General features: G+C 46.9%; 1 protein-coding gene across 1 annotated transcript in view; it reads left to right on the forward strand.

Moving 5' to 3' along the window:
* The first annotated feature begins 401 nt into the window (after nt 1–401).
* LAMB3 (laminin subunit beta 3) overlaps nt 402–22615 on the forward strand; it is a 40906-nt gene continuing 18692 nt past the window's right edge. The window contains exons 1-6 of the mRNA XM_024751009.1: nt 402–598; nt 2523–2587; nt 3393–3547; nt 14234–14348; nt 14873–14946; nt 21638–21829. Coding sequence (XP_024606777.1) covers nt 2560–2587; nt 3393–3547; nt 14234–14348; nt 14873–14946; nt 21638–21829 — 564 coding nt within the window. The 5' untranslated portion in view covers nt 402–598; nt 2523–2559. The remainder of the gene's footprint in view (nt 599–2522; nt 2588–3392; nt 3548–14233; nt 14349–14872; nt 14947–21637; nt 21830–22615) is intronic.

The raw sequence follows: 22615 nt of genomic DNA on the forward strand, positions 1-22615 counted from the left end.
TTTTCCATTTTTTTGTTTTCCCTTGGGAGGGGTCTGATGCTTTCCAGGGTCCTGGATGTTTGCATCTTCTTCCCTTCCAGCTCAGTGACCAGGCTGGGGCTATAACACCTTATACAGGAGCCCTGATCGCTGTGTCCTCTGCTTGGTCTTCTGTCCAGGGTGATCCAGGACACCAGAAGAGGCTGACCTCTACGGGCCTTGGGAAAGTGCCAAGCACAGTGCCTGTCACAAATGCCAGTGTCCTTCCCCCACCCCCCACCCCTCCACCAGGAATCCTGGTCTCCAAAGATCACTAACATTCCCCCCACAAGGCACCCACAGGCAGGCGGGGTGCTGCCGAGCTTGCTGTGAGGCCTCTGGGACCGACCCACCTGCCCAGTCCTGTCTGGGGGTGAGGGTGAGGGTACAGTGACTACAGATGGGCGTGCCAGCTGCCAGATTCCTGAGTCCCGCCCTGCAGTGGGTGACGCCCAGCCAGGACGTCTCCAGAGGTGAGGCCGTTGTTTAAAACCTAGGAGCCAGGAGAGGGGACTCCCACATTCAAGGCGTGCTCTCAGAGAGGTGATCTGGAGAAAGAACCGCGGCAGCACGGAGTGGGGTACGTTACCTGCCTTCACCTGCCTGGTGGGGGCCGGATGCGGGACAAGGGTTGTGTATCTGGGTGTCTGGGGCCTGGTTGCAGGGCCTGATTCATTCCTCTTCCTGGGAACTCAGCTGAGCCAGCTAAGATCCAAAGGCTAGGTTTAATGTCTGCCACTGTTTGGATTTCTTTTTCACAACTGATAAGCATCTCAGTGACTTAGAAGAAAGCAGGTTCAGAGCTGGGGCTGAGCACAAAGAGACAAGGAGAGGGTGGGCTGGCCCCACTAGAGCTCTTCTAAGGGCTGCCCAGAATGCCTAGTTCCGGGTGTGGGTGTGGTTCCAGCCCCTGGATGGGAGAGCAGAGATAGCGCTGGAGAAGGCCAGAAGATGGGTCTCCCTCTTAGGCCCCAATTGGCTGTGTGACCTCAGGCCACCTGTCTCTTCCCTGGGCCCCTGACTCCTCTGGTAGGGGATTGGAAGGAAAGATTTTGAAGCGTTAGGATGTAGGATTTAAAGATGTAGGAGTGTCCCTGGTCCCCCCTTGTCCCTGCCTTTCCAACCCCCCATCCTTCCATCCCCGCCAGAGGAGTTTTGGGGCGTCATTGGAGCAGAGTGAGCAGGTGGGCGCTGCATGAACAGGGTGGGGCATTTGCCTCTAGGACCCTTTGAGTATCCACCCCTAGCCTCCTTCAGAATCCTTGTTCTGTGGCCTCCCAACCCCCATGTCTCCTGTACAGCCCCAGCCCATCACTGGAGACATTTTGGGTTGCTTCCAGTTCAGATGAAATCCTCACTCACTTTTTTTTTTTAATTTTCTTTTTTAAAGTTTTTATTAGAGTATAGTTGCTTTATGTTGTGTTAGTTTCTACTGTAGAGCAAAGTGAATCAGCTCTCCGTATACATATATCACCTCATTTTTGGATTTCCTTCCCATTTAGGTCACCACAGAGCACTGAGTAGAGTTCCCTGTGCTATTAGTTATCTATTTTATACATAGTCTCAATAGTGTATATATGTCAATCCCAATCTCCCAGTTCATCCCACCGCACCCCTTTCCCCTTGGTATCCATACGTTTGTTCTCTACGTCTGCGTCTCTATTTCTGCTTTGTAAATAAATCGTCTATACCAGTTTTTTCAGATTGCACATATATGCGTTAATATGTGATATTTGTTTTTCTCTTTCTGACTACTTCACTCTGTATGACAGTCTCTAGGTCCATCCACGTCTCTACAAATGACCCAATTTTGTTCCTTTTTATGGCTGAGTAATATTCCATTGTGTATATGTACTACATCTTCTTTATCCATTCCTCTGCTTCCTCAATTTTAAAGGCTGCTAGGCCTGTCTCAATTTTAAAGGCTGCTAGGCCTGCCTTTCCATCATTTCCATCATGCTCAGTCCAGAGATGTGGCCACCACAGCCTCACTCTCGGGGTGGCTCTGTGTGGTACTGAAGACCATGCCAATAGCAGGAGAGGGCTCAGCTCCAGGTCCTCAGCCTCTTTGACCCACTCATCGTTGCGCCTGTAGGGGGACCAGGCTCTGAGAAAGGACACTCCTCTTTCCTGGGGAGGCATCAAGGCCCCGGACTTCTCCTGCAAAGGGTCCAGCTCTTTCCTGCTCCCCACGTTGTCCTTCTGACCATGTGGGGTAGGGCAGTGTCGATCCTCCTCCCCTCTATTTCAGAGGGGGAAGCTGGAGTCAGGGAGGGGGTGGCGTTATCCCAGGGCACCCTGGGAGTCACATGCCAGCTGGGACGGGGGCCAGGTCTCTGGCATTTTCCAAGTTTTTGGCTACAGATGCACCTGCTGCTCAGAAGTGTCCTAGGTCAAGACCCTAGGTAAAGCCTTCTGAGGAAACATGGGTCCAGAAACAGAAAAGGGCTGGTGCACCCTAGGGGTTTGCATGGTTTCACCCAGGCCGCTTTGTTCTGTCCCAGGTGAGGTCCTGGGTGGGGATCATCCCATTGGCTGAAGATGAGGCCGCTCCTTCTCCTGTATTTTGGTAAGTATCCCTTCCCATCCTTCCAGGCGCTTTCATATACCAGGGAGGGGACAGCCGTGGGTAGGAGGATGGTCTACCAAAGTGTGAGCATCACCAGTCACCCTGGGGCCTTTGGGTTTGGGACACTTGTCTACTGGGATGTCCATGAGGTTTCTCTGTCCTGGGGGCCTTTGAAGAAGATGATTTGAGAGGCTCCCAAATGTCTTCTTCCTACCTGAGGGTGGTTTGTGGCTCCCCCAGTGCCCTGCATGGTTTATTTCCCATCCTGTCACTCTCAAGCTGGTCCCAGAGCCATCATGGTTTGAGTTCTTGATGTTCAGTGAATTGCAGCTGGGTACTCCCGAAGCATGGCAGGGTCACCTTTACAGATAAAGGAGACAGAATGCAGGTATCTCCCAGTGTCCCACAGACAGCCAGCAGCCAGCGCCACCTGGGCTGTTGACAGAGGCCACGCTGCAGGTGAGGGGAGTTGTGGGCCATATCCTGGTGGCTGAGCGTGTGACTGCAGCTCTGTTCTAGAAAGCCACATGTGGATGCTCCATTTCAGGATCATCCGGGCTTTTTAGTTGTCAGTGTTTCTCCTCCTTTCTTTTTAGATTGGGGGCTACAGACTATAAAATCAGCTTTTTTTAGCAAACAGCATCAGGATTGCGATTATTCCCACAACCAGCAGGTGGGAGCATGAAGAAGGTGGAGAAGAGGGTCTATTCTTGCCGATCGACGTCGGCTTCCCAGAGGCACACTGGGGTGGCCGGCTAGACCCTCTTCCCTCTAGGCTGCACCCCTGTACTCCCTGTGATTTCAGTCTTGCCCAGCATCCTGTGTGCCCAGCAAGCCTGCTCCCGTGGGGCCTGCTATCCACCCGTTGGGGACCTGCTCATTGGGAGGACCCGGTTTCTCCGAGCTTCATCTACCTGTGGCCTGGCCAAGCCTGAGACCTACTGCACCCAGTATGGAGAGGTAGGCTCTTCCTCCATGGCCTCCGGGGGCTGGAAGAAGGCGAGCTGGGGTGGGGGTGGGGAAGCCTGCCATCTGTTCACTGAATACTTAGAGTGGACTTGGTATCAGCTTAGATCCACACGGTGCAAGAAAAACGTTAAGACCGGATCTCTGCCTCTAAGGAATTTTCACCTTTGTTGGGCAAGAGAAAAGGTACTCAGAACTAGCGAGATAGCTCCTTTCTCTCTTTTGCTTGATAAAGCTGGAGTTTTTCTCAGCCCTTGGGCCTGGGCAGGACAGTTTTCCAAGTCTCGGGAGTAAGCAATCAGATAGATGGGGATCCTTTAGGTGCGTGTAGTGTAAGGTGCCATCTTTGGTGGACAGCGTCAAGGCTGGTGGAGCACAGATGCTGGGATGTGTGCAAGGCTTGTGTTCTTGCTGAAGGGGGAACCGAGCTGTGCCATGGCCCCTCCCTTGCTGCCATCTCTTAGGCTAGTGTTGGGGAAAGGGTGTGGCTGGAGCTACCAAATGATTATAGGCTGGAGTTTATCCTTCTATGTCTTGCAGTCATCACGTATGACTTACCTCTCAGCCTCTGCATGTTTTGTCCACATGTTTCACCACTCCGGGAGAAGTGGGAGATGTTTTTTTTGTAGAATTTTTTTTTTTTGAAGTATAGTTGACTTACAATGTTATATTAGTTTCAGGTGTATAGCAAAGTGATTGAGTTATATTCTTTTTTAGATTCTTTTCCATTATAGGTTATTATAAGACATTGAACATAGTTCCCTGTGTTATACAGTAGGTCCTTGTTGGTTATCTGTTTTATATATAGCAGTGTGTATCTGTTAATCCCAACCTCCTAATTTATCCCTCCCCCCCCTGTGCTGGGGAAATATTCAAATTAAAGGGCACAGATCAGTGAGACAAACAAGGAAGTGACTTGAGGTTAGCAAGGAGGTTCAGTGGCTCAGCTGATAGGAAACGAGCTGAGCAAATCCAGGCACTGGAACTCTTTGACCTACGTCAATTATCATCACCCGTTTAGGCAACTGATTTTTTTCAAAGATCCATTGTGATTCTTCTTCTACTTTGCCTCTGGACCTTTCTGGTAGGAACTTTGGTTTTCTTTTCTTTTCCCTTCAACAAGGTTGGGGTCTTTCCTTGCTCCTTGTGTTTACCAAGGTGGAAATCACTCAGTGTTTTCTTGTTTCCCAGCTGCCTGTCTCATTTGGCCATTTTTCTGCCCTCAAAACACAGGTTTGGACAAAGGGAAGAGTGAGGGAGTGGTTTTCCCTTGAGCCTCTGCATCTCTTGGGGTAAAAAGACAGAGAGAGAAAGGGAGTGAGAGAGATTAACGGCCATGAAGGAGGCTTGGGTTGTCTGTGGTTTCCTCTTTCTGGGTCCTTGTCCTCAGGACCGTGGAGATGGTATCTGATCCCATCTCTGGCCTCACTGTCCTTCCAGTCCCCAGTGTTCTTTTGGTCACTTTTTAATCATAGGTGGTACTGTATAGTGGCTTTGGAGGTGCTGAGCAGAGATGGCTGTGGTTTCTGCATCTCACCCACTTGGATGTGGGAAGGCCCATTTGACAGTGTTGGGTAAGATGGCCAGCATCAGGCGAGTCCTCCCTGTGAGCCCAGATTACTCCACAAGCATCAGGAGACCTGGCAGTATTGAATTTCCAGGCAACAGAATGGTTTTAGTTGCTGCCTTCCCACACATCCTCCAACCTTGTGCCACTGAGCCATGCCTAAAATTTTCAGGGAGTCCTTTACTGATTCCCTTCCTTGGGCTGATCCGTCTTCTGGGATGGGAAGCAAGGAGAGATCATACACATCCCCTGTGTTGGGATGTTCCTCGGCCACAGCCCTGTCTGGACAGCCTCCTTCCCTCTAGGCTGGGCTTTTGGCTTCATCCTGACCTGCCCTCTGCCTCTCTCAAATGCCCCAAGGAGCCAACTGCTTCCCTTGCTCTTAAGCAGCCCCTTGAGAGAAAAACTGCGTGCTTGCAAAAGAGAAGTCTAGACTTTTGAAACCATGGGGATGGATAAATCTCAGCTATTTTGGTGCTGTGAAAGTTGAGAAGCATTGGTTCTTTTTTTCCTTTTTCTATGAGGGGGATTAAATCCATGTAACCTCTTGGAAGAGTGGAGGATAGGGCATCTTGAGTGCAGTGTGTAGCCCCAGGTCTGCCACTAACTTGTGGTGCGATCTTGGGCAAAATATTACCCCTCTCTATGTCTTGCTTTCCTCTTCCATGAATGAGTGTTAGAGAAATGGTCTTTAGGGTCGCTCTTTGCTCCAATTTTCTTTGGGAATGAGCTGCATGCTGAGACCCAACTTCTCCCCCCCACCTGTCTCCTCTCTGCCTTTTCTGATTTCTCTTTCCTTCTCCCTTCCCTACCTAACCACCTAGAGGCCACTGGTTGCCAGCAGTGAAGACACACGCTAAAGGCACAGATACCCCTCTGTACAGGTGTACCCTGAACCCTCACTTGGTGGAGGGGCAGCTGTGTGATGAAAATTAGGAATCCAGATTTAACTCTGATGAGTTCCAATTTCAGTTTTTAAGTTTATTTTATTATTAAATGATATTATAGTAACTATAACTTATTAAGCACATATTATATGTCTCAGGCACTATACTTAGAGTTTTATATAAATTATCTCAATTAATTTTCACAATACTCCATGAGGTGGCTCTTATTATCCCCGTGAGCTATTGGGAAAGTTTGGGTGTGTGCTGGGACCCCCAAACTTCTGATGGAAACACATAGGTATTGAGTTTTCTCAGTAGTTAGAGATGGGGGTGCAGTGGCCAGCCCCAGCTGGAAGGGAAGGTGGCATGGTGCAGAGCTGCATTCCTAGGGCCTGCCCCTTCAATCCCCCGGCATCCCTGTCTACCAGCTCCCACCTCCACATACATACCTTCCTTAAGTCATAGCCTCTGGTTACTGCCTCTGTTCTATTTTCATGCAGGGGTGACATGGTGAGCCCTGAGCCCAGTAAAAGTCACCCAGCACCTGCTGCCTGCCTGCCTACTGGTATGGCATGAATGTAAGTGCATTAGGGATTTATGACTCTTGGACATTTTAGCATTGCTCGCTGACCCCGAAGAAACTCAGGAGCAGTGGGGACTCCTTCCTGTTCCAAAATTATCTCTCCCAGCTCCTGATCTCAGAGTGTGGCTCTTTTCTCGTGGGTCAATCTTAGCCTGTTAGTATGTCACCTCTTCTGCCTAATTTTGTCTCACTGGCTCAATCCTATTGGCCTTGAGGGCCGGCTTCTATGGGTTTTGGGTCCATATTGCAGCCTTGACAATGGACATACGACTCAGCCAGCTTTGCCTTGTGCGCCCACCCCAACCCAGCTTTGCCCTTCTGGGCCTACCTGCCTTGACTACCCGTTAACTGTCCAGGCTTGAACCCAGGCTGGACTTTATCAAAATGGCCCGAGGCTGCAGTCCCACCCTGTCCCCTGGCTCTCTCTCTTCCAGCTCCTAGGTAACCTCTGAGTAAACTCACTGCACCGTTTTTCCCTAAAACCCAAGGCATGAATGAAAATGACTGTGATGTCTCCCTACCCTCATTCTCGTCTGTGCTTCCTCTGAGCCTTAGTTCTTCATTTGAAAAATAGGAATAATGACAGCACCCACTTCAAACAGTTGTTGTGAGGACTGTATAAAGGAAGAAGCCAAGTGACCACTGGGCTGGCGTCTGGAAGATGCTAAATGTCCCATCCCCCTCTCCCCACCTCCCGGGGACCTGTGTCCGCATGCAGGGGCCTCGCGCATCTGTGAATCATGCTCCGAAGCTCTTCTTCCTGGATCAGGACACTCACTCGCATACTTATTGATTTTTTGTTTTTTTTTTTTGCGGTACGCGGGCCTCTCACTGTTGTGGCCTCTCCCGTTGCGGAGCACAGGCTCCAGACGCGCAGGCTCAGCGGCCGTGGCTCACGGGCCCAGCCGCTCCGCGACATGTGGGATCTTCCCGGACCGGGGCACGAACCCGCGTCCCCTGCATCGGCAGGCGGACTCTCAACCACTGTGCCACTAGGGAAGCACTCGCATACTTACTGAAATCAAACTGCCCTTGGGCCAGCCCACTTTCTGTTTCCAAGGTGACCGCTGCCCATCTGATTTGCAGTGGGCTGCTGGGAAATCTGGAAGTGGTCGTGGTTAATGAAGTCACCGGACTCGGGGTAAAGACTCTCTAGGTCTGGTCCTGGCTCTGACACTTAGAATAGGAACCTGACCTCAAGAAGGTCATGGTTTCTGTTTAGACCACCATTTCCCCATTCATGAAATGAAGGAGTTGGGTTAGTCAGCCTTTGTTTGTTCAGCTCTAACATCTCTGCCAACTTCTGGCTGGGCTGTATGTGACCCTGAGGGTTGGCCATTGTCTCTGTCAGGTGGGTGCTGGCAGAGGCTGAGCCATGACCTTCAGTCATCTCTGGGCTGGTGCACGCTCCCTGGGGACCAGTGGGTTTCACCAGGAAGTTTTCCAGCCCTGATTTCTGCTCCTGACAATGTCTTCTCCAATGTTGTGTCTGTTCCCTTAAATGCTTTATTTATCTCCCACTCCCTCCCTTTCTGGGGAAGAACTTAACTACCCAGCTGCCTTCATAACAGTCTTACACAGTGTATTCCTCAGGTTAATTAGCTGTGTAAACCAAACAGCTGTCATTTTTATCTCTTGGAAACAAGCTAAGGAGCAGTAGCCAGTTGACGTCCCCTCCTCCACACGCACACACGTGCACACACACACACACACACACACACACACAGAGACATGCACAGAAGCACACTCACACCCACAGGCACACACCCCGACAACCACTGCCTTTCTGTGTTTGAAAGTCATCTGTTTTCTTGACGTTTAGCATGGCTAATGTGTAGGCAGAGGATGTGATGATGTGAGGATGTGTTTATATCCATCCTGAGGTCCTTGTCCTCCGCTCACAGAGGACTTTGAGCCTGTCTCTGACCAGAATATCTGCCCTCCTATTTCCCAGAAGTTCTTAGCATGTATGAAACTTTCAAAGCTCCTACCATTGGGGATTTATTCTTTTGGGTGAAGCATCGTTGAGCTCTTTGTTTAAAATGCAGACACCCTTGGGGAAGGCATCTTGTTAATCTATCATCATTTATATTTCAGGAAGGGTTTGCTTATCAGAAAATTAGCTGTGGCTTTTGCAAAGGGCCCCAAGAGAATAAGACCCAGAATGAGTAAGTTTTCAGGGGATAGAAGAAAAGGGACACTTAGAGAAAGAGTTGGATCAGAGGGAAGCAAAACTTGGGCTGTGAAATGTGAGATTTTTGGGTCCTGGTTGTTATGGGTTGGGGATTGTGGCTTGTGTGGTTAAAAGAGGGAAGAGAGTGGAAAAGTGAGATGGAAACCTGGACACAAATGTGAGTGGCCTTACGACTTTGCTGGCCTGGCTTCTCATCCCCTTGCTCCTTGGGTCAATTTCCTAGAAGCTCTCTGGGTAGCGTCTTGCAGACCTACCTCGCTTCTTTGCTCTCAGGGGCTATAGGAATCATTGTCACTGGTAGAGCTTTCGGAGGTCCAGGAATGCAAACCATCTCTCTGCAATCAGGTCTAGGGGGATAATTCTGTTTCTATAGAAGTCTGGGCTGAGGTTGAGGCTGCCCTTACTAGGGGAGAAGAGAGGGAACATCCTGAAAACCAACTCTAGTCCCTGCAATTTCCCATGGTTGCCATGTGACCTCTGTGTCCCTTGAAGCAGAATACGATGAGAAGGTTTGGAGGCAGAGAGCCTGGGAGAGGAATCCCTCCTTCTTCTCTTCCTAGCCCTGTGGATTTGGACACATTTCTCAGCTTCTCTAAGACTTGCTTTCCTAATCTGTCAAATGAGGATACCCACCATTTAATATAATATACCTACCTCAGAGATTTTAGAAGCATAAAATGAGATAATGTATGTATAGTGCTCAGGACAGAGCCTGGTACAGTGTAATTTTGGGGTGTGTGGTATCCATCATTTCTGTCATCAGCTTTAGAATTGAGCTATCTAAATTTAGTTTAGATGGAGATAAGGGCTCTGCTGAGTTAAGGCTTTGGTCAAGATGTTACTTCATGACAGTGCCTCCTAGCACCGGGGACCTCCTCCCACCTGGCACCACAACAGGTCTCGATTTTTAAAATTCCCTGGCAATATCCACTGACATAGAAATGGTAAGGCTTGTGGATCATAGTGGGGTCTAATGGAGGCCTTGCTGACCAAGGTCTGAGGGTCTCCTCTTCCCCTGCTGGGAAGAGTGTTTCTAGTACAGTGTTTGGCCAATGTCTTATTTTTCTCTTGCTTCTTCTGCATTCTTGTTTGGAGTGTGTTTAACCTCTGAGCAGATAAGCTGGAGTGAGGGAGAATTGCAATAGCATGTTAAAGCAAGAAGGAACTTCGTTATCTCATCCCACCCCTGCATTTTACCAATGAGGAAGGTGAAGTGGAGGGAATGCCTTTCTTGTAGGCAGCTGCATTTTTTTTTTTTTTTTTTTTTTGGTGCTGGCTTTCTTTTGGCCCTGGCTGGCAGCCATGACCCTGACTACAGCTCCTTAGATAGACACAGGCAGTCTCTGACTTGCTTGTGGGAGGGAGTTGGACCACGTATAACCAGAGCCTGTTTTCCTATTTTCCCCCAGAATTAGCTCCATGTTCTGCAAAAGCACAGAGCTTTGATTTGCATTGCTTTCCTTTTTCCACCCTCTCCATTGTGATTCAGGCTTCCACTGGCTCTTGCTCTCTCCTTTGCCCCCGCCATAGCTCTCTGGGAGGGTTTGTCTTCCGGCCAGACTGTTGAGCTTCTAGAAAGCTCCAGGATAAGGGAAAAGGCCCAGTCTTTCCAGACTGAGGGGAACAGGAGCCAAACTGGCTGGAAGCCTGACAGGCTGAATTGATAACAATGCTGTGTCTCTGAAGTAGCACAGCCAGGGGGATGCTGGCCAAGTGACCCCAGAGAGAGAGGCAGCTGCAGCTGGGAGAGACAGAGGAATGTAACACATATGAAAGGAGGAGCCTCATGTTGAGAACCACACACACACACACACTCTTATACACATACTACCTATAGACATACAAGAATAAAAAGGAAGGGAAACTGAGGCCCAGAGAAGAGAGGGAAGAAATTGGCAGTTTGCCTTCATGTGAGCTTCTCCCATAAGCCACCCTATTTCAGGCCTCCATCCCTCTAGCTGGTTGACAAGCAGAGCTACTTAAAATACCTGTCCCAAGCCTTATGGCTTAGCCTGTTTCTGAGGATTGAGATAATCCCTCCTTTAGCTATGTTACTGTGATAAGCGGCACGTAGATGTTACGCTCATGAGGCCATCTGATCCCTCCATCATTGTCTGAGCACGTGGAAGGCAGGTAGAGAAGGCGTGGGATACCCCAGACTGGCTGTGAAGACAAGGTGGAGGCAGGGTAACAAGCCCATGCTGAGTACCCTGGGCCTTTTTAGTTTGTTTTGCTTTACAATAATGCCTGAATATAAAAGTTAATATATATCCAAGGCATCAAAGTTTAAAATTATTAAAAAAAGAACAAAGAAAACAAGTTACCCGTAATGCCATTTCCGAGAGATATTAGGTTAAAACTGTATGCAGTTGCCATTTTTGTTGGTCAAGATGGCTGAATATCAGCCATTTCATTTGGTTCAACCTAATATATTGGTGTATTTCCTTCCACATATTTTCTATTCCTTCAAGAATATATATTTGTGATCATGACATGTATACAAGCTTATGCCCAACTTTTTTTCAGAGAACATAATATTGTTTTTCGTAAAACATTATAATGTAAACATTTCCCCCATGCAATGAAAATCTTTCTCTCAACAGTCTTTTTAATGGTACGTAATATTACATCATTTGGGAATATCAACGGCATTTCCCCAGTCCCAGGTTGAGCTGTTCTAGCTCCTGTGTCCCATGGCCCAAGGGAAGAAACTGGGCCTTGTTTCTGGCATTCTCTTGGCCAGGGAACAGGCTGGGATCAGTTCCCAACAGAGCAGGGGGGTCTCTGGTGACAGGTCGCAGGAAGGCAGCTGGCCCTTGTCTTTCTGCAGGACGTGCTGAGTGCAGATGGAGGATGGGCAGTGGAAAAGTTTGCCTCTGAGAGGCTGGCCAGAATGGGGAGAAGGGCATGCTTGCTGCCAGGGACCAAAATAGGATTCTGGAGGAGACTCAGATTCCAGCAAGAGGTGTCTTTTGCCCAGACAGGATTATTTTAAGTGCTCAGGTATTTATTTTAGCCACTGACACATCTGCAGTCTCCAAGTTAACTGAACTAGGTTAGCCTGACAAGCCAGCTTTCTTCCCAAAGTGCTTTCTCTGTCTGAGGCTCTGCCATGGTCAGCCTCAGGGTCAGACCAAGGCCTTTGGGTGAGACAGAGATTGTCACCCTTTACCGTGTTTCCCACAATGTCTGTGCACCCAGGTGGTTTCCTAGTGGAAATGAGAGGATGACAGAGAAAGAGAGAGGGAGAGAGAAAGAGAAGAGTAAGGAAGGGGTGGGGATGGGAGGGGAGGAGGAGAAGAAGAGAAAGATGTAAGGAGGGATCCTGTCTGGTGCTGGCGCTGGCTATCAATCAACAGGAAAGTCACATAGCCTCTTGGAGCCTCAGCTTTCTCGCATGTGAAATGGGAATAATATTACCACGTAGGGTGGTTGTGGGGCTTAAATAGGTTATTGTGCTGAAACTCCTGATACAGTACCTGGCACGTGGTAAGTGCTCCAGTCACTTAATACTGATGTTGGTCACCTCCTCACTCCCTCGCCCCTCCTTTTAAACTCCCAGGAAGGGAGAGTCTAGTAATAATGTAAATGAAAATGGCAGCTTTTACTGAGCATTTACTATTCATTCAAAAAGTATTTATAGAGGGCCTACTAAGTGCTGGGCACTTTGCTAAGCACTGGGATACAGCGTAAAGGAAAGTAAGTTCTGCCCTCATGGAGTCTACATTCTAACAGGGAGAGGCAGACAGTAAACAAACACTGTGAGCAAATAAATTGACAATAAAAGAACAATACGTCAAGTGGGGATAGTACTATGGAGAAAAATGTAGCAGGGCAAGGGATGGGCAGTGGGTGCTGTTTTATATAAGGTATATGTGCCAGCCATTATAAGAACATTGAACATCCCCCCCAATATTGTTTTTTTATATTTCATAATCATTTTAAATTCTTTTTCATATTATTTTCCATTATAGTTTATTACAAGAGATTGATAGTTCCCTGTGCTGTACAGCAGGATCTTGTTGTTTACCTAGTTTATATAGAGTAGTTTGTATCTGCTAATCCCAAACTCCTAATTTATCCCTTCCCCTCCTTCCCCTCTGGTAACCATAAATTTGTTTTCTATGTCTGAGTCTGTTTCTGTTTCGTAAGTAAGTTCATTTGTATCATACCAAAAATTATTGTTTAATAAAGCACTTTGGGACGTGATGAGGACACCTCCAAGTACCAGGAAGGGTGACAATCCTCTTGTTTTGCAGATTGGAGGTGGGAGCTGGAAAGTGGGGTGGGAAGCAGAGGCTCACAGAGCCAGGACTCCTGACTCCCCTCCTGCATCCTCCACTGTTCCAGGGTTTGTCAACAGCGCAGGGGGAAGAGTGGTGTCGGGTGAGGAGTTTCTATAACTCAAGGCACAGACTCAGCCTGTTAACTCAATCCCTCTGGGACTGAGCTGTCAGCTTCACCAGTTCGGCAGACATCACTCGTTCTGAACATGGGCTTCCTTAGCTTAGTGCCTTCCCTGGACAGGGCAGAGGTTCAGGGGCTAGAAGACCTCAGAGAAGGCTGCCTGAGCTTTCCCCTGGTTCTGGTGGGTGGAGGCTTAGGGGAACGCAGAGGCAGGAGGTGTGGGGAGGTACACTGGTCCTTACCCAAAGGAACTCACAGGTCAGGGAGGTTCTCGTCCAAGCCTTGCTTTTACATGTGGGTCAATTGGGAGCCCTCTGAACAGTATTCTTTCTCCTGGGCACAAGGTTTGGGACCATGGTTACTCAGGGAAAATAGGTTTGATGTGTGTTGCATGAGGGACCTGGGGTAAGGTCATGGTGTCTCTGTGAAGTGTGCACGCGTGCTCACACATTTGCGCACATATGTACAAACTGAAAGAACAAGGGCCATGTTCTCTGGCTGTATTCTTCTTCTTGGTCATCTCTGCCCTGCTCTGGAGCCCGTGGGGTTCAGTTTTTTCCCTTGTTCTTTTTTCCTGTCCCCTCTTCCTAATCCTTAGAAACTTGACTTTCCCCAGGCTGCCAGAATTAAGTGAGATGAGCTATAAAACTCTCTAGCCTACACATAGCACATAGCAGATGTTAAATTAATGTGATCTTCTCTTTCTTTCTTCTTTTTGCTCTTAGCACCCTTTTCAAATTTCTCTTTGGGGCAATGTCACATACGAAAATTATTTTTTCTCTACCACCTCATACCACTTTCCCAATCACAACCTCTATTTACTATTTACTTAGCTATGTGTTTGGGGGGACCCAAAGGACTTAAATGAAAAGCTGAACAGTAGCCTTGTTTTGAGAGGTTGATCCTTCCAAGTGTATTAATGAAATCAATGGATCCCCAAGGGTAGCGTGTCCATGGAGAGAATGTTCTGGGCTCTCAGGATACAAGGGGGGAATTCTCACTGGCCCTACCTCTTAGTCTCTGGCATCTCTTTGTCCCACAGTGGCAGATGAAATGCTGCAAGTGTGACTCCAGGTTGCCTCACAATTACAACAGTCACCGAGTGGAGAATGTGGTCTCATCCTCGGGCCCCATGCGCTGGTGGCAGTCACAGAATGGTAAGGACCTGCCACAGCCTCCAGGGGCCCAAACATGTGGAGGCTCCCACAGGATGGGGAGGGTGCCAGGGAGCCCTTTGGGGTTCCCAGGGCTTTCTTATGGTAGTGGGACGTGGGTGGTTGACAAGCAGAACCTTCTCTCTTTGTATTTGAGGTCTTTCAGATGCTGTAGGTAGAAGAATTTATTGGAGGTTAATGAAAGGGTCAGAAGAGAGAGAAATGCCTTAATTTCATTCTACTTAGTCACAGTGGGCTTGCTGATGGAACTGAGCTTCGGGAACAGAGTTGTGTTGAACAGAGGAGTTGAAACTCTTTAAGGTTTTAAGGGCATCAAGTGATGGTGGGAAGGAAATTTGGCCAAGAAGAGATAGGATCTTGAATAGGTGATAGTAAGTAGAAACATACTGGTACCACTCCTCTCTGAGAGGGAAATTGGAAAATCAAGGTTAGAGAGTTTCTGATTTCCTAGAGCCTGGGAAGGTAGAAATCCTCTGCTCTAAAGTTTCTACGTTTTGTCTTTCCAGATGTGAGCCCTGTCTCTCTGCAGCTGGACCTAGACAGGAAATTCCAGCTTCAAGACATCATGATGGATTTTAAGGTGTGCTTCCTGGGCATGGTAGTGGTTAGGAGAGGGGGACTCTGGGCTATGTGGGCGTGGACTCATGGGGAGCACAGGGTCCTTGTCTCCTCAGGCTGGAAGTGATGGTACCACATTCTGGGTGGGCCTCCCTTCCCCAGGCTGAGGTGACACTTACCCTGAGCCTGTATCATGGTGACAGCAGAGGTACCGCTTCTGAGAGAACAGTGGCGCCTCCACATTCCCTGTCTTGGTTGTGTAGTGCTTATATATCCTCTCCCTCTTTGCATCCCCCACCCTTAGCCCATCTAATTTATTCAGCTCTGCCAAGGCCAATTGTACAAAGCCTGGCCACTTATTATACAGTTGTGTTTTCTTGGTATACTCTGTTTTAATAACTTTGCTGATGAGATTGAGTTTGACAAACAGCCAAGAACTGGCCCATCCACATATAAGATGTGCTTTTGGAGCAGTCTGCTCATTCAGTGCTATTACTTTTCAGACTCTGCTTTTAGACTAGCCTTTGGAGATGTGCCTTTTGGAGGGAACATTTTCATTCATTACTGACAGGACTGTTTTTTTTTTTTCCTTTTCCTTTTCCTAATATCCTATGTGACTGAGGAAGTTGCTCTAAGAACATTGCCTCAAGAATAGGTCAAAAGTATTTTGAGACATTCTAGTGCCATTTGAACAAATGCTCAGTCTCTAACAGTGACAACTTCTAAGGGAAATATTCATTTGGATGGATACTGGTAGTCTCATTGCTTTGTCATCACTCACCCATTCATTTATTTGTCCATTCTTGTTACACACATATTGAACACTGATTATATGCTGTTATAAAAGATGACTAAAACTAGATCACGATCCTCTAGTTGCTTTGGTATATGTAGGGAAGATAAAGAACCAGTAGCAAGACAGTGGGATGTGTGCTCTGATGTTGGTAAGAAGAGATGCTGGAGAGCCCAGGAAGGGGACATCCAGCTTGATCTGTCTTTGGGGGAGTGGATCAGAGAATACACCCAGGGGAAGATGAAACTTCCTAGGCCAGTAATATCCAGGTGAAGGGTAAGTTCATTCCAGGCAAAGAGAACAGCAAAGTGCAAAGGCCAGGAGGCAAGAGGCAAGAAGGTATATAATTGGGGGAAGGGGACAAAGGAACGCACGTAGGGTCTGGTGGGGCAAATGTGTATACGGTAGTGAGAGGTAGGGATGTGGAGGGCTACAGACTGATGAGAGATGAGTTTACAGATGTAAATGGGGAGGGAGGAAAGTAGGTGAAAGATTCATCTATTCATTCAACAGATGTACTAACTGCCTACTATGTGCTAGATGCTGGGGGTACACTGTGAACAAGATAGACAAGGTGGGGGAATTCCCTGGTGGTCCAGTGGTTAGGACTCTGTGCTTCCGTTGCACCACTGCAGAGGGCACCTGTTCAATCTCTGATTGGGGAACTAAGATCCCGCAAGCCGTGCAGTGTGGCCAAGAAAAAAAACCCAGATAGACAAGGGGGTCTATGGTTTACTGTAGTGGTTCTCAAGCAGGGGATAGTTGGCAGTTTATAGAAAAAGTTTTGGTTGTCACAGCTGTCAGTATGCTATTGACATTTAGTGAGAAGAGGTCAGGGATGCCGCGTAGCATCCTAAAATGACAAGCACTGACCCCATGGCAAGGAATTATTCACCTCCAAATATCAGTGTCAAGTTTGGGAAACCCTGGTCTGGTAGGAGGAAAATAAAAAGCAGGAAACCAACAAATAAATAATTGGAAATTGTGTGACATTTACGAAGGAAACAAATGAGACCCTGGTATAGGAAATGATGGGGTGGGGTGGGCAGAGTGTGGGCAGAAGAATGCACGTTAGATAGGTATAAAATGATCTCTGTGAGGAAGTGACATTTAAGCTGAGAACAAAAGATGTGGAGGAACCCACGAGGGGGAGGAGTATTCCAAGCAGAAGAAACAACATGAACAAAGGCTCTGAAGAGGGAATGTGACTGAGGGCTTGAGGAGATGGAGGTGCACAGTGGCATGAGACGGGGTGAGGGAGCAGGGCCCAAGAGCATGGCCTCTTCAGCCATGGTCAGGAGTTCAGATTTATTCAAGATTAGTGGGCAGAAATTTTGTATCCTTCAACCTTACCAAATTCATTGATTAGTTCTAGTAGTTTTCTGGTGGCATCTTTAAGATTATCTACGTATAGTATCATGTCATCTGCAAACAATGACAGTTTTACTTCTTCTTTTCCAATTTGCATTCCTTTATTTCTTTTTCTTCTCTGATTGTTGTGGCTAAGACTTCCAAAACTATGTTGAATAAGAGTTGTGAGAGTTGACAACCTTGTCTTGTTCCTGATCTTAGAGGAAATGCTTTCAGCTTGTCACCATTGAGTATGATGCTTGCAGTGGGTTTGTCATATATGGCCTTTATTATGTTTTTTTTTTTTTTTAAACATCTTTATTGGGGTATAATTGCTTTACAATGGTGTGTTAGTTTCTACTTTATAACAAAGTGATTCAGCTATACATATACATATGTTCCCATATGTCTTCCCTCTTGCGTCTCCCTCCCTCCCACTCTCCCCATCCCACCCCTCCAGGCTGTCGCAAAGCACCGAGCTAATATCCCTGTGCCTTGCGGCTGCTTCCCCCCAGCTATCTACCTTACTACGTTTGTTAGTGTGTATATGTCCATGACTCTCTCTCGCCCTGTCAAAACTCACCCTTCCCCCTCCCCATATCCTCAAGTCCGTTCTCCAGTAGGTCTGCGTCTTTATTCCTGTCTTACCCCAAGGTTTGGCCTTTATTATGTTGAGGTAGGTTCCCTCTGTGCCTATTTTCTGTAGAGTGTTTATCATAAATGGGTGTTGAATTTTGTCAAAAGCTTTTTCTACATCTATTGAGGAAATACTCCCATTTACCATTGCAACAAAAGGAATAAAATATCTAGGAATAAACCTGCCTAAGGAGGTGAAAGACTTGTGCTCAGAAACCTATAAAACACTGATGAAAGAAATCAAAGATGACACAAACAGATGGAGAAATAAACCATGTTCTTGGATTGGAAGAATCAGTATTGTGAAAATGACTGTACTACCCAAAGCAATCTACAGATTCAGTGCAATCCCTATCAAACTACCAATGGCATTTTTCACAGAATTAGAACAAAAAGTCTTACAGTTCGTATGGAAACACAAAAAACCCCTAATAGCCAAAGCAATCTTGAGAAAGAAAAACGGAGTTGGAGGAATCAGGCTCCCCAACTTCAAACTATACCACAAAGCTACAGTAATCAAGACAGTATGGTACAGAAACAGAAAAAGCTACAGTAATCAAGACAGTATGGTACAAAAACAGAAATATAGATCAATGGTACAGGATGGAATGCCCAGAGATAAACCCACGTACATATAGTCACCTAATTTACAACAAAGGAGGCAAGAACATACAATAGAGAAAAGACAGCCTCTTCAATAAGTGGTGCTGGGAAAACTGGACAGCTACATGTAAAAGAATGAAATTAGAACACTACCTAACACCATACACAAAAACAAACTCCAAATGGATTAAAGACCTAAATGTAAGACCAGACACTGTATAACTCTTAGAGGAAAACATAGGAAAACACTCTGACATAAACTACAGCAAGATCCTTTTTGACCCACCTCCTAGAGTAATGGAAATAAAAACAAAAGTAAATAAATAGGACTTAATTAAACTTAAAAGCTTTTGCACAGCAAAGGAGACCATAAACAGGACAAAAAGACAACCCTCAGAATGGGAGAAAATATTTGCAAATGAAACAACAGACAAAGGATTAATCTCCAAAATATATAAACAGCTCTTGGTGCCCAATATCAAAAAATAAACAATCTAATTTAAAAATGGGTGGAAGACCTAAAAAGACATTTTTCCAAAGAAGATATACAGATTGCCAACAAACACATGAAAGGATGCTCAACATCACTAATCATTAGAGAAATGCAAATCAGAACTACAATGAGGTATCACCTCACGCTGGTCAGAAAGGCCATTATCAAAAAATCTAGAAACAATAAATGCTGCAAAGGGTGTAGTGAAAAGGGAACCCTCCTGCACTGTTGGTGGGAATGTAAATTGATACAGCCACTATGGAAAACAGTATGGAGGTTCCTTAGAAAACTAAAAATAGAACTACCATATGACCCAGCAATCCCACTACTGGGCATATACCCTGAGAAAACCATAATTCCAAAAGAGACATGTACCACAATGTTCATAGCAAAAAAGAATGAAAAAAAAAAAAAAAAAAAAAAAGAAGATGTGGCACATATATACAATGGAATATTACTTAGCCATAAAAAGAAATGAAACTGAGTTATTTGTAGTGAGGTGGATGGACCTGGAGAGTGTCATACAGAGTGAAGTCAGAAAGAGAAAAAAAAATACTGTATGCTAACGCATATATATGGAATGTAAAAAAATAAAAATGGCATTGATGAACCTAGTTGCAGGGCAGAAATAATGATGTAGACATAGAGAATGGACTTGAGGACACAGGGTGGGAGGGGGAAGGAAGCTGGGGTGAAGTGAGAGTAGCATCGACATATATACAGTACCGAATGTAAAGCAGCTCGTGGGAAGCAGCAGCATAGCACAGGGAGATCAGCTTGGTGCTTTGCGGTGACCTAGAGGGGTAGGTTAGGGAGGATGGGAGGGAGGTTCAAGAGGGAGGGGATATGGGGACATATGTATATATATGGCTGATTCACTGTGGTGTACAATAGAAACTAACACAGTATTGTGAAGCAATTATACTCCAGTAAAGATCTATTAAAAAAAAAAAATAGTGGGCAGAGGACTTGAATAGGTAATTCTCTGAAGAATACATACAAAGGGCCAACAGATACATGAACAGATGCCCAGCATCATTAGCCATCAGGGAAATGCAAGTCAAAACCACAATGAGATGTCATTTCACACCTGTCAGAATAGCCATCATCAAAAAGATAAGGAATTCCCTGGTAGCCTAGTGGTTAGGCTTCTGGGCTTTCACTGCTGTGGCCTGGTTTCAGTCCCTGGTTGGGGAACATCCTGCAAGTCCCATGGTGCGGCCAAAGAAAAAAAGATGAGATAAGTGTTGGTGAAGGTGTGGAGAAAAGAGAATACTTGTGCAGCATTAGAGGGAATGTAAATTGGTGCAGCCACTACGGAAAACAGTATGAAGTTTCCTCAGAAAGTTAAAAAAATAAATCTACCATATGATCCAGCAATCCTACTTCTGGGTATATATTGGAAGGAAATGAGATATCTGTAACTCCCGTGTTCATTGCAATGTTATTCACAATAGCCAAGATATGAAAACAATGTAAGTGTCAATCAGTGGATGAATGGATAAAGAAGATGTCACACACACAGACACACACACACACACACGCACACACACACACACAGAGGAATATTCAGTCATGAAAAAAGAAGGAAATCCTGCCTCTTGGGACAACATGAATGGACTTTGAGGGCATTCTGCTAAGTGAAATGAGACAGACAGAAAGACAAATACTGCATGTCTTCACTTATATACACAATCTTAAAAAGCTGAACTCATCAACATAGAGAAAAGGATGGTGGTTGCCAGGGGCTGGAGGGAGGGGGAAGTGGGCGGATGTTGATCAAAGGATATAAACTTCCAGGTTTATAAGATGAATAAGTTCTACAGATCTAATGTATGGCGTGGTGACTATAATTAATAATACTGTACTAGACACCTGAAAGCTGTTAAATGACACACAGAAAGGTCATTATGTAAGTGGATAGAAGTGTTAGCTAACCTTATTGCAGTAATCATTTTGTAATATATATGTGTATCAAGTCATCACATTTGATACCCCTTAAACTTACATATGTGATATGTTCATAATATCTCAATAAAGCTGGGGGAAAAAATAGTGGAAAGCCACTGGAAGGTTTTTAGCGGAGGGAGGGGAGTCATGGCTCACTTTACATTTTAGAAAGAAAGTTCTCTCTGTGTGGAGGTTGGCTTATGAACCCAAGGAAGTGTTCCAGGCTGGGACCTGTCAGCATAAAGACAACGTTTAAAGCCATGAGAAATGGATGAAATCACTGAGAGAGGAAGTAGGGACATGACAGTATGTCATGCTAAGGGGCTTGCATTTTATCTTTAGGCCAGCACAGACCCGTGGAAGGGTCTCATGCAGGGAGTGATGTGATCAGATAACCCTGTAGGTGAAGTGGGGAACGTGGCTTGGAGAGCCTGGACAAAAGCTGGGCTTGAGTTCCAGGCTGTTGTAGGAACCCAGGCTCAGTGCAACTGGGACCTGAACTATGGCCATGGCCACACGAGGAAAAAGAGGAGGGACAGAATTGGGAGCTAGAGGTGATAAAAAATGGTTGGCTGTGGGAAGTGCAGTGGGAGAATTTTCTGGCCTGGCCACCTGGGTGGTTGGCTGAGCTAGGGATCATGCCTCCTGGAATGCAGATCTGCCTTCTATCACTTTCCACGGCTCCCCTGGGGAAAACCCGCTGGGGCCGGTGATTTGTCAGGAAAATTGGACCCGGGTACCCCTGAGCCCACTTGTCCCATGCAGCCCCCTTTCTCCCTCCTCACTGTGGTTCTCAGGGGCCACCAGCACCTCTTTAAGAGCCTCTTTCTATGATCGCGTCCCCACTGCGGTGTCACTCAGGCCCCAACCCTGTGTGTGTCTCTGCAGGGGCCCATGCCTGCTGGCATGCTGATCGAGCGCTCCTCGGACTTCGGCAAGACCTGGCAGGTGTACCAGTACCTAGCTGCCGACTGCACGTCTGCCTTCCCCCGGGTCCGCCGGGGCCAGCCTCAGAGCTGGCAGGATGCTCGGTGCCAGCCTCTGCCCCAGAGGCCTAACAGCCGCCTGGATGGGGCCAAGGTAGGCAGAGGGGACCCTGAAAATGTAGGCACGGGGAGAGGTCTCTCCCACCCCATCGCTACATGGTCACCAGGCTTTGGAGAATGTATGAGAACCACCCCCTTCCCCAGGCAGTGAGCCTTGCTGTCTTTCCTGAGCTCCCCAATAATGATCCCTCTGGGCACGTCTTTGCTGCACATCCGCTTGGCTGCCCAGGAAGGATATTTCAGAAACACACTGAGTGTATTGCATAACCCAACCCAGCTCTCTCCTTGAATCCTCCCACCTGGGGTCAAATCCTTTCATTTCTTTCATCACTGCTCCCTCGCTCCCACCCTCAGGGGCTGTATTTTGTCTCCTTTCTCTGGCTGAGGCTCAGGGGAGCCATCAGAACTGCTTGGAGCGCTGCCTTTCCTGTAGGCAGTGCGTCTCTTTCCTTCCCTGCAACAACTCCTCCTTGGTTATTGCCGTATCTAGATCCACGTAACCACATGCCCCAGACCACACGTCAGAACACAGGACTTTTCCCTGATTTGTGGGAGGTTGATGTGAAAACTCTTCCTGGGATATGCAGCTGAAGTCACATCCAATGAGTGTTTTTTTTTAATCAAGTAAGAACGGCATAGTTGAAATTGGGGTTGTCTAGAGTGTGGCGGTCAGCACGTCCATGTATCCTTGGCTCTGGACCCTCTCACTCATCCTGGGTCTTTGGAAAATTAGTATCCCCTAAACCCTCATATGTCTATTATATATCTTACTGTAACTTCTGACCCAAGGAAATCAGGAAATTCTTGGGATAGCTATATT

The sequence above is a fragment of the Neophocaena asiaeorientalis genome, unplaced genomic scaffold (genome assembly GCF_003031525.2).
Source record: "Neophocaena asiaeorientalis asiaeorientalis breed wild unplaced genomic scaffold, Neophocaena_asiaeorientalis_V1.1 scaffold67, whole genome shotgun sequence".
Classification (NCBI taxonomy): domain Eukaryota; kingdom Metazoa; phylum Chordata; class Mammalia; order Artiodactyla; family Phocoenidae; genus Neophocaena; species Neophocaena asiaeorientalis.